Source organism: Apium graveolens, unplaced genomic scaffold, assembly GCF_009905375.1.
Source record: "Apium graveolens cultivar Ventura unplaced genomic scaffold, ASM990537v1 ctg8880, whole genome shotgun sequence".
Lineage (NCBI taxonomy): Eukaryota > Viridiplantae > Streptophyta > Magnoliopsida > Apiales > Apiaceae > Apium > Apium graveolens.
The window spans coordinates 1-11,817 of record NW_027421544.1 but is presented as its reverse complement, the minus strand read 5'-3'; the positions used below and the strand labels follow the sequence as shown (position 1 = coordinate 11,817).

At 33.4% G+C, this 11,817-nt stretch overlaps 2 protein-coding genes across 2 annotated transcripts; one reads left to right on the top strand and one right to left on the bottom strand.

Annotated features, from left to right (window-relative positions):
* Positions 1 to 4,958: 4,958 nt before the first annotated feature.
* Positions 4,959 to 8,247, top strand: LOC141705468 (seipin-2-like). Its single transcript, XM_074508404.1, has 2 exons — positions 4,959 to 6,365; positions 7,703 to 8,247. The coding sequence occupies exons 1-2, from the start codon at positions 5,232 to 5,234 to the stop codon at positions 8,186 to 8,188; spliced, it is 1,620 nt and encodes a 539-aa protein (XP_074364505.1). The 5' UTR covers positions 4,959 to 5,231; the 3' UTR covers positions 8,189 to 8,247.
* A 1,751-nt stretch (positions 8,248 to 9,998) lies between these two features.
* On the bottom strand, positions 9,999 to 11,811 carry LOC141705469 (aquaporin NIP1-1-like). Its single transcript, XM_074508405.1, has 5 exons — positions 11,785 to 11,811; positions 11,144 to 11,368; positions 10,815 to 11,012; positions 10,497 to 10,558; positions 9,999 to 10,355 (listed from the first exon to the last, which is right to left on the bottom strand). Exons 1-5 carry the CDS (start codon positions 11,791 to 11,793, stop codon positions 10,145 to 10,147), a joined length of 705 nt encoding a protein of 234 aa, XP_074364506.1. The 5' UTR covers positions 11,794 to 11,811; the 3' UTR covers positions 9,999 to 10,144.
* Between the last annotated feature and the right edge of the window lie 6 nt (positions 11,812 to 11,817).

Genomic DNA, 11,817 nt, shown 5'->3' with positions numbered 1-11,817 from the left:
AAAGAGGCAAGCTGCTCTAGATGCAAAGAAGTCTAAACAAAAGAAAGAACAGTTTGCTATCTTGACCAAGCTACAGGCTGTGAACTATTCTCAACAAATTCCCTCTCAACCAACTCAAGCTACTGGATCAAAGAAGAAGACTAAAGAACAGAAGAAATCTCCAAGAAAGAAAGAATTGGCTAAAAGAACAAAAAGAAAGTTGGATATTGTTAACAAGGAATTGGAAGATCAATTTTCAATAGAATCCACTAAAGCTGAAACTCAAGCTTCAAAGCTCTCTGTGGTATTTGAAGACATAAGGGTGGTAGACCCCTACAGGAACATACATGGAGAGCCTATTGTGCCAAAGGATGAGCCAATAGAGTGGGATAAATTACCAATTCCTGACTTCAACTTGCCAATTCTCACCAAGCCAAGAAGGAAAAAATCAAGGGCAGTCAAGAAAGTGGAGCTGTCACCTCTCAAATCCAAGGCAGTAGTCAAAGCTCAACCCAAGATCAACAAGGGAGACTACTTGTACTTGTGTGACATCAAGGAATTTTCAGACCTAAACCTTTATCTGGAGGAGCTGGATGAGGTAAGGGCAATTGATGCATACAGAAACCTACCTGAAAGGTTGGTATTCAAGTACAAAGGAGGAAGGGAGATTCAGTGGCCTCTTCACAGGATACTTCAAGAAAGCCAAGTTGTGTTGATCAAAGTCTATTCATCCTTCAAGAAAAACTTTGGGTTTAATGTAACTGCGAGAAGATTAGTATTGAAGAAGATTGAAGAGCTAAGGAGTGTTAGAGCCAAAGATGCACTACCCAAAACACTCATCATCCCATACACAGGGAGAAGAGTGCATTTAAGGCCCTACTGGCTGATGGAATTCATGGATGACAAGGGTGTGAGAAGATTCTTCAGACTAGAAGACCAATTGAGTATCTCTAGCAATGAGACTCTTTTGGAAATGCAAGAAATGTTAGATCTCTCAGAATCTGATGAATTAGAATTCCACAGACAGCTTCAGAATCAAATTGAAGAAAACAACAAAAAGCTTGGAAGAAGATCAAGACCTTCAAGAAACTAGAAAAATCTGCTCAGGCTAGAGGAGCATCTTGAATTGACTGTGAGCCAAACCTTGTATATCTTGTTTAAATTGAAGCGCTTTCAGTTTTATCTACTTATCTTTAAAGATATATGTTTAGGATGTTTTGTTATCATCAAGTGTCTCTTAATTTATGGCTACAATTCCAGTAGACATAAATTGGGGGAGATTGTTGTGAATATGTTGTGCACTTGATGATTACCTAAACAAAACATCTAAGTAGATTTTACTTAGTGAAATAATGTAGCACTCGACGGATAAGAATTATAGTCCCGACGGATAACTCAGTTTGAGTACCGACGGATGAGTAATTTATTATCCATCGAGTGAGTAGCTTATATAATGATAAGTTTGTAGCACAGTGTTGTATGCACCTTTGTATAGAATCTATAGTAGCATGTAAGTCATGTTGACTTTAACTAGATATGCAGAATAGGTTGATTAAATGTACATAAGCAATGTCTTGTAATTCTGTATAAGTGAAATGAAGTCAAGTGTCAAAATAGCTATCAGCGGATGCTTAACAAAGCTTCGACGAATGATCAAATGACTTTCAACGGATGTTCAAAATAGCAGTCGACGGATGATCAAGTAAGTCATCGACGGATGATCTGAAAGTCGACGGATGATATTATCAAGATTCAAACATCAGTTGAACAGTGAAAGCTGACACACAGCCGTCGAGATTGGATACAAACACTGTGGAAGCCTATTAACTGGGTAATAGAGGACGAAAAGCAGCAAAGATCAAGACTGTTAGATTTTATATTTATTCAGTTCTTTTGACTTTGTAATCTTGGTAATATATATAAACCAAGAGAGTAGCAAATATAAAATAACTAAGAAAACTAAGTTAGCTTAGAAACAAACACAGAGAAATCTTTGTAAGCACTATCTTTAGCATTTCCCGTGTTCTTAGTTGTTCTATCTTGTAAAAGCAGCTGTGAGCATTTCTGCACACAGAGTTCTCTCGATATATTAATATATATCTCTGGGGGAATTGTTTAAATCCACCAGAAAGTTTTTAAAGACTCTTGTTTTTAATTACTCTTGTTTTGATTCATTAAAGTTTATATTCTGCATTGTGCTAATCAAAACAGATATATTTATAATTGAGTTGAACATTTTTACTTCAAGAAAAAGATAAAGAATTCCATTCAACCCCCCTTCTGTAATTCTTGCTATATTGTTAAGGGACTAACAGGAGCATGTACTATTCTTACTTCAAGTGGATGACAGATTGACAGGAAGTGCTGCAAACTATTTGAAGGATCAGATTCAGAGACAGAAAAAGCTTTATTCTGTTAAGTCTGACAGCACATATGTTCCAAAGTGCAGAGATCACAAGGGTGATATAGTTGAAATGAAGCCCAACACTGCTAAAATTATAACTACCTTTCTGGGTTACAGGGCTGTGGAATTTAATCTTGAGTCTGATAAAGCTTATTTGATCAGACTGGATCAGGATATAAGAAAAGCAAAGATTAATGATCTCAGGGCTGCAATCTTTCAAATTGGTGAAGATAACGCAGAGCTTAAAGATGTTAAAAGGAGGATGATTGATGAACTTAGATATGCTGAGAGATGTTTGTTGAAGAACTATCTCAGAACAACTCTTGACATCAGAGAGATCAGAAGATGAAGCCAAGTCAAGATCTACAACTGCTTAAATTCTGATATTTGTACAGACTGAAGCTGTTTTCAGAAGTTAAATATTGGTAAAGCTTTAAGGACTGTAAGTTGTAGTTATCTAGTCTAATTCTCATGCATTTGTACTTAATATTTTTGACATCATCAAATATCTATTAAACTTGTATATTATGCTAATTTACAAGTTGGGGGAGATTGTTAGATATATTTGATAATGTCATGGCTAATATGATTTATGTTTAGTTTTCAGATCTTACTTAAACAGGATAAATCAGTACTTACTGGAAGTCAGGACTTAAGGATATCAGTACTTATATTATCAGGAGATAATCATCAGAAGATGGATATCAGAACTTAAGTGCTGAAGGACGTTCAAATAAGGACAGTAGTTGATTAAAGGAAAGAAGATCGAGATAAACATAAGAAGAGATATGCATGAAGAAGGAATTCTATGAAGAATAGAATACTTGGAAGAAAAGATATCTGATTGATATATTTTAGGAAGCAGAATTATATTCCATATCAATTAGCGATTATCTTGTAACTGTGTAGTATATAAACACAAACATAGGGTTTACACTAAACGTGTTATTATATTCGAGAAGATTATTCATTGTAACCCTAGCAGCTCTCGTGATATTTGTTCATCACTGAGAGGTAACAGTTCCATACTGTAACAGAGTTTATTGTTTCAATAAAGTTTGTTTTCTGTTACTTGAGATATTGAAGTTCGATTTGATTGTACTTTACACTGTATTCACCCCCTCTACAGTGTGTGTGACCTAACAGATCTACATGTGTATTCGCTCTAAATTTATTAACAAATTTCTTCACCCTACGATTAAGAATCATTGTCATAATCAATTCGACATTTATAAAAACTCTAGTCCGACTCTATTTATGTTTAGTTTTGGTCGAACGATGTTCTTATAATAATTTCTATTACCTACCAGTAAATCTTTTTTTTTTACATTTTTCGTGCTCAAATATACTCATTCTAATAGTGTTGTTTTCGTTGAATATAATCGATGTAGCTTAAGGCGCTTTGAGCCCTTCTAACCAAAAGGAAGAATGTATCCCCTCAAAATAATAAATTTTAAATATGGTGTTATCAATCGGTGTTAAAATTATAATGAGATAAATGTTAAATTAATATAAAGTATTAAATTGTTAACATAAATAATGAAATTGTAATGATTAAATGTAATAATGACTAATTAATATATGTACATAAATTATATATAATTTATATATGCGCATTAAATACAGTATCATTAAAATATAAAAATAAGAGGATAAGGTAGTAATTTCAAAAGGAATAAAATGTCTTCCAAACCCTTTATTTGCTCTATTATATATATAATAGATTTCATTGGCCATTTAGAAATTTTTTTGGACATTGAAATTGCAATGACCACAGTAATATATTCAATTCGAGATAATTCCCGGGTGAAAAAAATTACAGACTAAATATCACACATACTATTTACATATTGTGTAGTAAGAGCATCCTCACCCTATTAGGTAAAATGATTAGCCAAATCATGGTTATCTGAACTTTTATTCAACCTGTAATTACATGTACTTCAATATTATTAGTTATAATGATTAGTTATATACAAAAATGGTATTTTTATTCATATTGTTCAAGTTTTCATATACATATTTTAAATAATAAAATAAATTTATTAAATATTTAATCTAATAAAAGTGTAAATATAAATTTAATGAAAATATGTTGAATATAATTGTAATTTAATAAGTATTAAAGCTCAAAATATATAACACATTTAAATATGACAAAAAAATAATTGATAAAATTTGTTATATATTATAAAATAGATAGTTATACTGTATTTTATGATATTAAATTTATTACTATTTTTTATAAATTCAAAATAATAATATATTTGGTTAATAAGAATATAATATTGTAATACTTAATATTATATAATCTTAAAATATTAAATAAAAAATAAAAAAATTAGTCCATATGTATTAAATATAATATAATATAAGTATGTATGTATTTATAGTGTACAAATCTGACGTGGACATGACACAAATATTTTAGTTAATGACTCCAAGATCAATAAATATAGAAAATGAAATAGATGATATGTATAATTATTGCTAACAGGTTTTATGGTGGGGGTGACATTTTTACCTACTGATATATATATGAAGCTGACACCTGGCGGTAGATGCTCTAAGTCGGGGTTTGCTTTATACATCTTCCCTCCTCGTACCCGCTCAGAATTTCGATTTTTAGAAAGACAATCAGTGAAAGCCTCAAAGCCCAATATCTAAAAAGGCCCATCGGAAACCCAACTATTCTTTCTTCACTTCCGGCAATAACCGATAACCAACTTTTCACGCAAATAATCTCTTCCACGTTTTCCAATCTAGACATACACCTATACGTACAACCACAACACCACCCTATCCAAATCTTTACGTACTCACATTCTGTATCTATAATCACAATATAATGAAACAAGAAGATTCTAATTCTAATTTAAACGACGTCGCCTCCGCCGGCGATTGCGACGGCGCCGACGATGAAAACAGATTCTCCGACGCTCTCGACGAGTTTCCGTTCTACGATTGCATCGATTTCGGCGAAATTGATTCAGTTTCGGACTTTAATTTGGTGAGAGGATCCGAATCCGACCCGGATTCGCCCAAACCGAAGCTCCGGCGCCGGAGAATGTTCTCTCGGCACTCTCAGAGAGATGTTTCGGAATTAGGCGATGATTCCGCTGTAAGTTCTCTCTTCGATGATGCTAGATTAGCTGATTCTGCTAAAAAGTTTCGATTTTTACGGAATTATAATTCAAATAAAGACGATAGCGATAAGTTAAGTTTGCGTAATGATAGCGAAGAAATTAAGGAGAGTTCTGTTGTTACTGATGATGATAATGTAATGCCTAGTGTTTCGAATTTGAATAATGAGAGAAATGTGAAAAATGAGAGGAGTGCTGAGTTGGATCGAATTGGTGGAGTGGAGGATACGTCTTCGAGTGTTTTATTTAAGTTAGCAAGTTTTATGATTAATGCTATTGGTTATCAATTGAGATTGGTATATAGGTTGGTTACGTTTCCGGTTTGGTTAGTGTATTCGGTTTATATGTTTGTGGTTGATCCGCTTACGATATCGAGGAGGTTAAAAGAATTCTTTATAAGAAGATTGCTCAAATTAGTTGGTGGTATATATCGTAGAGTTTCTCCGATGATATATGAGTGGTTTAAGGAACAGAAGTATGTTTTGAAGTTGGGATTTCGATTTGGGTGGGGAATTTTGTGGTCGGTTTATGTTTGTGTCGTGTTGGTTGGTATCTTCATATCTGCGTTTGTTATTAGTGGTTTGCTTGTTAGTAGTTTGGTAAAGGAGCCTGTTTATATCAAGGACACGTTGAACTTTGATTACACAAAACCTAGTCCGGTTGCTTTGGTGCCGGTAATGTCATGTCCAGATGATTCTTGTGGTACAAATTGTAGGGAGAAGATTGAAATTGGGAAGCTTAGTGGATCACGGGTTATCCCTTCCAAGCACAAAATTCAGGTTACTGTTTCCTTGACTTTGCCAGAATCTGATTACAACAGAAACCTCGGGATATTTCAGGTAAGTCATTTAACTTAAGCACGGGTCCATCTGTTGTCTAAAATTTGGTAATAGTTGCAGTAGCATGGAAATTCAAATGATAGATGTAATTTTGCAATGAAAGATTTGTTTGTACCAATTACGAAAATACTGATATTTAAAGGCCCCATTATGTGGTGTTCTTTTTGTTATTCATTCCGTTCCCTCTACAACATAATTTGGGAATTTGTATAATGTCCCAAAATAATGAGTTACTTTATCAATAAATCCTGTTTTATTTATTAATTATAAATATGTCCCATGGTTAACTTTTAACTCATATATAACTCACATAAATATATTGAACTTAGATATATATAAATATTTATGTATTAAAAATGACCATAATATTTGTTATCAGATGGTTTTAAATGTTTTTATCTTACCTATGCACTGACAGTGAATGGAATTGTACTATCATCTAGTGCACCCAATGGGTTACCTGTTATTGAAGTGAAGGAAGCAACCATGTTGATCAGTGTCATTACCTAGAATTGTAAAAACACGTATTTGATGTTGTTCAAATCAGAATGAAAAAGATGATGAGTAGGAAAATTATGGCTGCACGGTAAAAAGAGAAAATAGCGTGGGATGCATTATTGATACTGCTACTGAAAAAATATATACAGCGTAACATAATCCTCTTAAATTTTGTCCGCAATTAACTACTACAACATTCATACAATTTTTTCTGTAAGCTCCAAAAACTTCATCAGTGAAGAAAAGTCAAGCAGGTCTAGCTAAGATTAAGTAGTAGTAGCAATCAAATTGTCCATCAATATCATCCACCAATCTGCAAATTTATGCTAGTGTGGTGTTTTCACACCATTTGTTGTTGAGATTTCTAATTAAAAAAGATATTTTTATTTACTAAAATTTAGTTTTTAATCATTACTTTACCAATAAAAATTTAACTATACAATATAATTAAGAAACATGGACAGTAAATCACCTAGAAAATTTGATATGATATCGTCTTCTGCTAGCAAGATGTACATGAAGGTATCATGCCACAATTTAGAAAGGTTATATATGTCATTTCAAAATGTGAAATAGTTAAATTAACCATGATTAATTTAAAAATTGTAAAAGATTTTGAATATGGGATATATTCATAAATACAATCATAAATGGGATATATTTATAAATTAACTTTTAAAATGGACATATAGGTAAAAAAAACCCATATAATTTTCCCAATTCCAAGGGCTCATATCTAACTTACTACGTCGTGAATATTATGTACCCTTTCTTAGTTGGACGTTAAGTTTCGGATTGAAGAATAACTTGTCTGATGAATTTTTTCTTTTCTTCTGAAGGTCAGGGTAGATCTCCTTTCTGCAGATGGCTTTGCCTTATCAAGTTTGAGGCAACATTCTATGCTGCATTTCAGAAGTGAACCTGTCCGTATTTTGTTGACTTTTTTTAAGATTGCTCCTCTTCTAGCTGGCTTTTATTCAGAAACCCAAGTTTTAAACATAAGATTTAGAGGCTTTACTGAGAAAGAAATCCCCACTTCCTGCATTAAGGTAATTATGGAGCAACGTGCAGAATTTAAATCAGGGGCTGGTATACCCGAAGTATATGATGCATCTTTAAGCCTTGAGTCTGAACTTCCTCTGCTAAGGAGGATCATGTGGTATTGGAAGAAAACAATATTTATATGGCTTAGCATTACTGTTTTTACTACGGAATTGCTATGTGCTCTACTCTGCTGCAGTCCTTTGATTCTCCCAAGAATAACACGAAGGGGTAGTAATAGTAATATTGTTGCTCCTCAAAATGCCAGTCCGATTCAAATGTAGCTGAGCATGTTTTAATGTTAGAAGTGGCGTTGTAAAGATTGATCAACATGTTCTACACTGCCAGGTTGTTCTATGACTCTACTGACTAATTTTTTAACAAAGTACATCTCAGCATGTAGATATGATATAACATATAGGGTTTCCAAATGGTTGTTACACTTATGGATACACATTGCTATCTGTTTTGAGTTATCAGTGATTTAATAATTTAATGGCAATCAAATTAATGTTATCAACCACTATGCTGGTTAGAGATAAGTAGGTAACTGTAGCCAGAGGTATGATCTAGGATTATCGTTGCAGAAGTTAAAATGATGTCAATACAATCACATCAAAGCCATAGGAATTGTTCCATTTCAGAATTGAATTTTTTTTTAGATTGATATTTAAGTCATGATGCCTTGCCAGCCATCAGAAGACACTGGTTCTGATATATCACCGATGTGAGGGCTGGAAATTTTTGTTTATTGTTTTAGACCAACTGCTATATGCTGTTTATGCGTATAAGTAATGAATATTGTCGTACTGGATTTATGGTATAGACACTGTATCATAACTAAAAAGAGTTGGTGTTTGAGGTCTAAGTTGACCTCCAATTATAATATATTATTTCTACTATTCTTCTCTTTATTACTATCATTTTAAGAGGTATATAATGGGAAGTGGAAATATTAACAAAGTAATGATGATAACAAAAGCATTAATTTAATGGATTATCTTCTCACTATCAAACTGTTTTCTGATATAGTCCAGTATCACCTTGTAGCAAATTATATGCCTTGGTGTAGCCAAGTGAAAACTAATATTTGTGAGAAAAGCGGCACTCAGGATATTTGATTGACATTTACTGTATGATTATTTGTTTCACACACACAATCAGGATAAATTCTTGTTCATATATACTTTTACCACAGGATTCCAACTCTGGTATGTATAAGTATTCCCTTTCCATTAATAAATACCCTTATCTGGCAAAAGTATTCCCTTTCCATTAATAAATACCCTTATCTGGCAAAGGTTAATGTTTCCTTATTCAAAACAGTATCACCTTGTACCAAGTGGTGATCATGTCTTGTAGTAAGAGTTATTAATTATCATGTCTAGAACGAAGACATGTAAATAAATGCCATGTTTTAGCACAGATGCACAGTGTAAATTTAGAATTTGTGTGTACAAGCGGCATTCAAGAACTTGATATCATTATAGATTTATAATTATTGGTTTGATGTGCACATTCCTTGTAGCAACTCTGGTAAAGTATGTATTCTAACCACATAATCGGAAATGGGAATTTACTGGTTATCTGTGATGAATATTGCTAAAAATTGTTCGCAGGCAAGGACAGTTCAGCTGGCTGGTCATAAATCAAAGTTTTAAACTTTTACCTGCTACTAGTGGCAAACAGCTTACAGCTGATCACTCATCAACCATTGCCTGCTGTTCGACAATGTAAGTATATTGAAGCTTATTGATTTTGTTGTACTAACAGAGAATAAGAATCGTTCTACCAAGATGTATGCTTTTCAATAAAGATGTCGATATCTTTTGCTTACTTTCTCAGATTGTTTCTGTCTAAGCATGATTCTATAATTGTAAAGATAAAAAAGGTTTTCATGTTTTTTGTTACTAGTATTCATCTATGTAATTTGTTGTACATATAAATTGTCAATGTACTGGTTCAGTATTATTTTTTTTGTATAAAAGGCCATTTACCACACACGCTTCTTAATAAATATTCTTGTTGTGCATGGACTGCTTGTTTATGAATCTGTATATATATATGTTTTCTGCCATTTCACAAAATATCGCATTTCTGGGACATAATATTCATTAGTTGCATAATTAGAACGCCTAAAAGTGGATCTGCAAATAACAAAGGTAACTATATCTATATATCATCAAACTGTAAAGCCAAGTAGAATATTTATCTCTGTAAAGTAATATTAAAGATGTTGATCAACTGCGGGGAGAGGATCTAAGAAAAGAGGCACTCTTAGTAATCTCGCGCAAGGGCTTGTTTGTAAATCTAATGATATTGTAGACCCATGCACCTGCTACGGCACCTGCGATAGGACCAACCATGTAAACCCAGATTCCTCTGTATTGGCTGGCTACAATTGCTGGCCCCAGACTCCTTGCTGGATTCATTGATGCCCCTGATATTGGCCTGTCAACAATATTTAACAGCGCTCTTAATAACAAATCAATGCACTAGTCGTGTTTATGTCTAAATTATATGTTTATATAGTGATGTTTGTGTGTATAGAAAAAGATATTGAAAATGACTACAGATGGTGGGGACTTATACCCTGCAATCATAACATTAACCAAGATAGTAGCTCCAACAGCAAGCCCAGCTAATTCACCAATCTGCATTAACAATAATAAAATCGATATGTTTACATGAATTAGTCGAATTATGTCTTTGTCATTACAGATACCATTTTAAAAGCTTGGAAAGAACCGCAATATAGAATATATATAATTGACTGATATAATACTATAGGAGTAGCTTCTAAAAATAAAGAATAAATCTATTGACACGCAAAAGAATGTGAACAGATTTAGCTAGTATTCAATTTATTCAGGAGAATTAGATTATGGGGGGTAAAAGAAATGGACTCACAGCTCGGTTATCAGTGGCGACACCGGATATGACAAACATTAGGTAGAATGTGATAACAAACTCCAAGACAAAGGATTGGAGTTCCGAACCGGATGGAAGGGTGCCCGGAAATTCATCCTGATTCCCGTTAAATATCAGCCGCAGAGTACCGCTAGCTAGGGTTGATCCAGCTACTTGAGCAAAGATATAAGGCGGTACCTAGGTTTGAAAATTGCTAAAACTAATCAGCTTACCAAATTCAAGAAAAACTCAACTAAAATACTTACATTACAGTAAAAACAATTCTTAACAAACAAAATGACTTGTATATATGTATATATAATTATCACCTCTTTCCATGGAAATCTTTTGCAAGTGGCAAAAGCAATGGTAACAGCAGGATTAAAATGAGCTCCAGAAATATGGCCAACAGAGTACACCATAACCATAACTGCAAGTCCCCATACTATCGAAATTCCGGGAAGAGTAACTACCTTTCCCTCTGCCAAATTAACCGTCACCGCCGCCTCCCCAGCAAATATTACAAAATATGTCCCCAACAACTCAGCAATCAACTGCACGTTCATATACATATACGCCAACAATCACTAGGAGTACATACTATACATTTAGTACTGGTGGTATGAGAAACAGAAGATCATGTACTAAAACATCTGTAAATGATTAAGGCAAGATTAGGAAATAGTAGTAGTAATCATCTTTTGCATGATTACTTCTCTGTTTTAAAACTTATAGCAGTGCGATGACAGTATTTATATAATATCTTCTTTATGTATTCAAATATATCGGCTATATAAATATTCAAGACTTTTACGACCTGTATTGCATCAGTGTGTATCAATTAGAGATATGAATTGGATAAGATCAAGTCACAATGTTGCAAGTATAAAAGAGTCGGTGTAAAAGATGCAAACAGAGAAGCAAAGAGAGAAAATGAGGAAGAAAGGCAAAGGAAGTGAAGAATACTAACCTTCTGCATAAAAGGGACAGTTAAATAGGAGGA

What these genes read in the sequence shown, in the direction of transcription:
- LOC141705469 (XM_074508405.1), bottom strand. An exon ending in TCGCCACTGATAACCGAGCT is followed by an intron (nt 10,559 to 10,814) that starts GTGAGTCCATTT and finishes TTGTTAATGCAG; the next exon opens with ATTGGTGAATTAGCTGGGCT. An exon ending in GTTAATGTTATGATTGCAGG is followed by an intron (nt 10,356 to 10,496) that starts GTATAAGTCCCC and finishes TATTGTTGACAG; the next exon opens with GCCAATATCAGGGGCATCAA.
- LOC141705468 (XM_074508404.1), top strand. Translation starts at nt 5,232, where the DNA reads ATGAAACAAGAAGATTCTAATTCTAATTTAAACGACGTCGCCTCCGCC. An exon ending in GAAACCTCGGGATATTTCAG is followed by an intron (nt 6,366 to 7,702) that starts GTAAGTCATTTA and finishes TTTCTTCTGAAG; the next exon opens with GTCAGGGTAGATCTCCTTTC.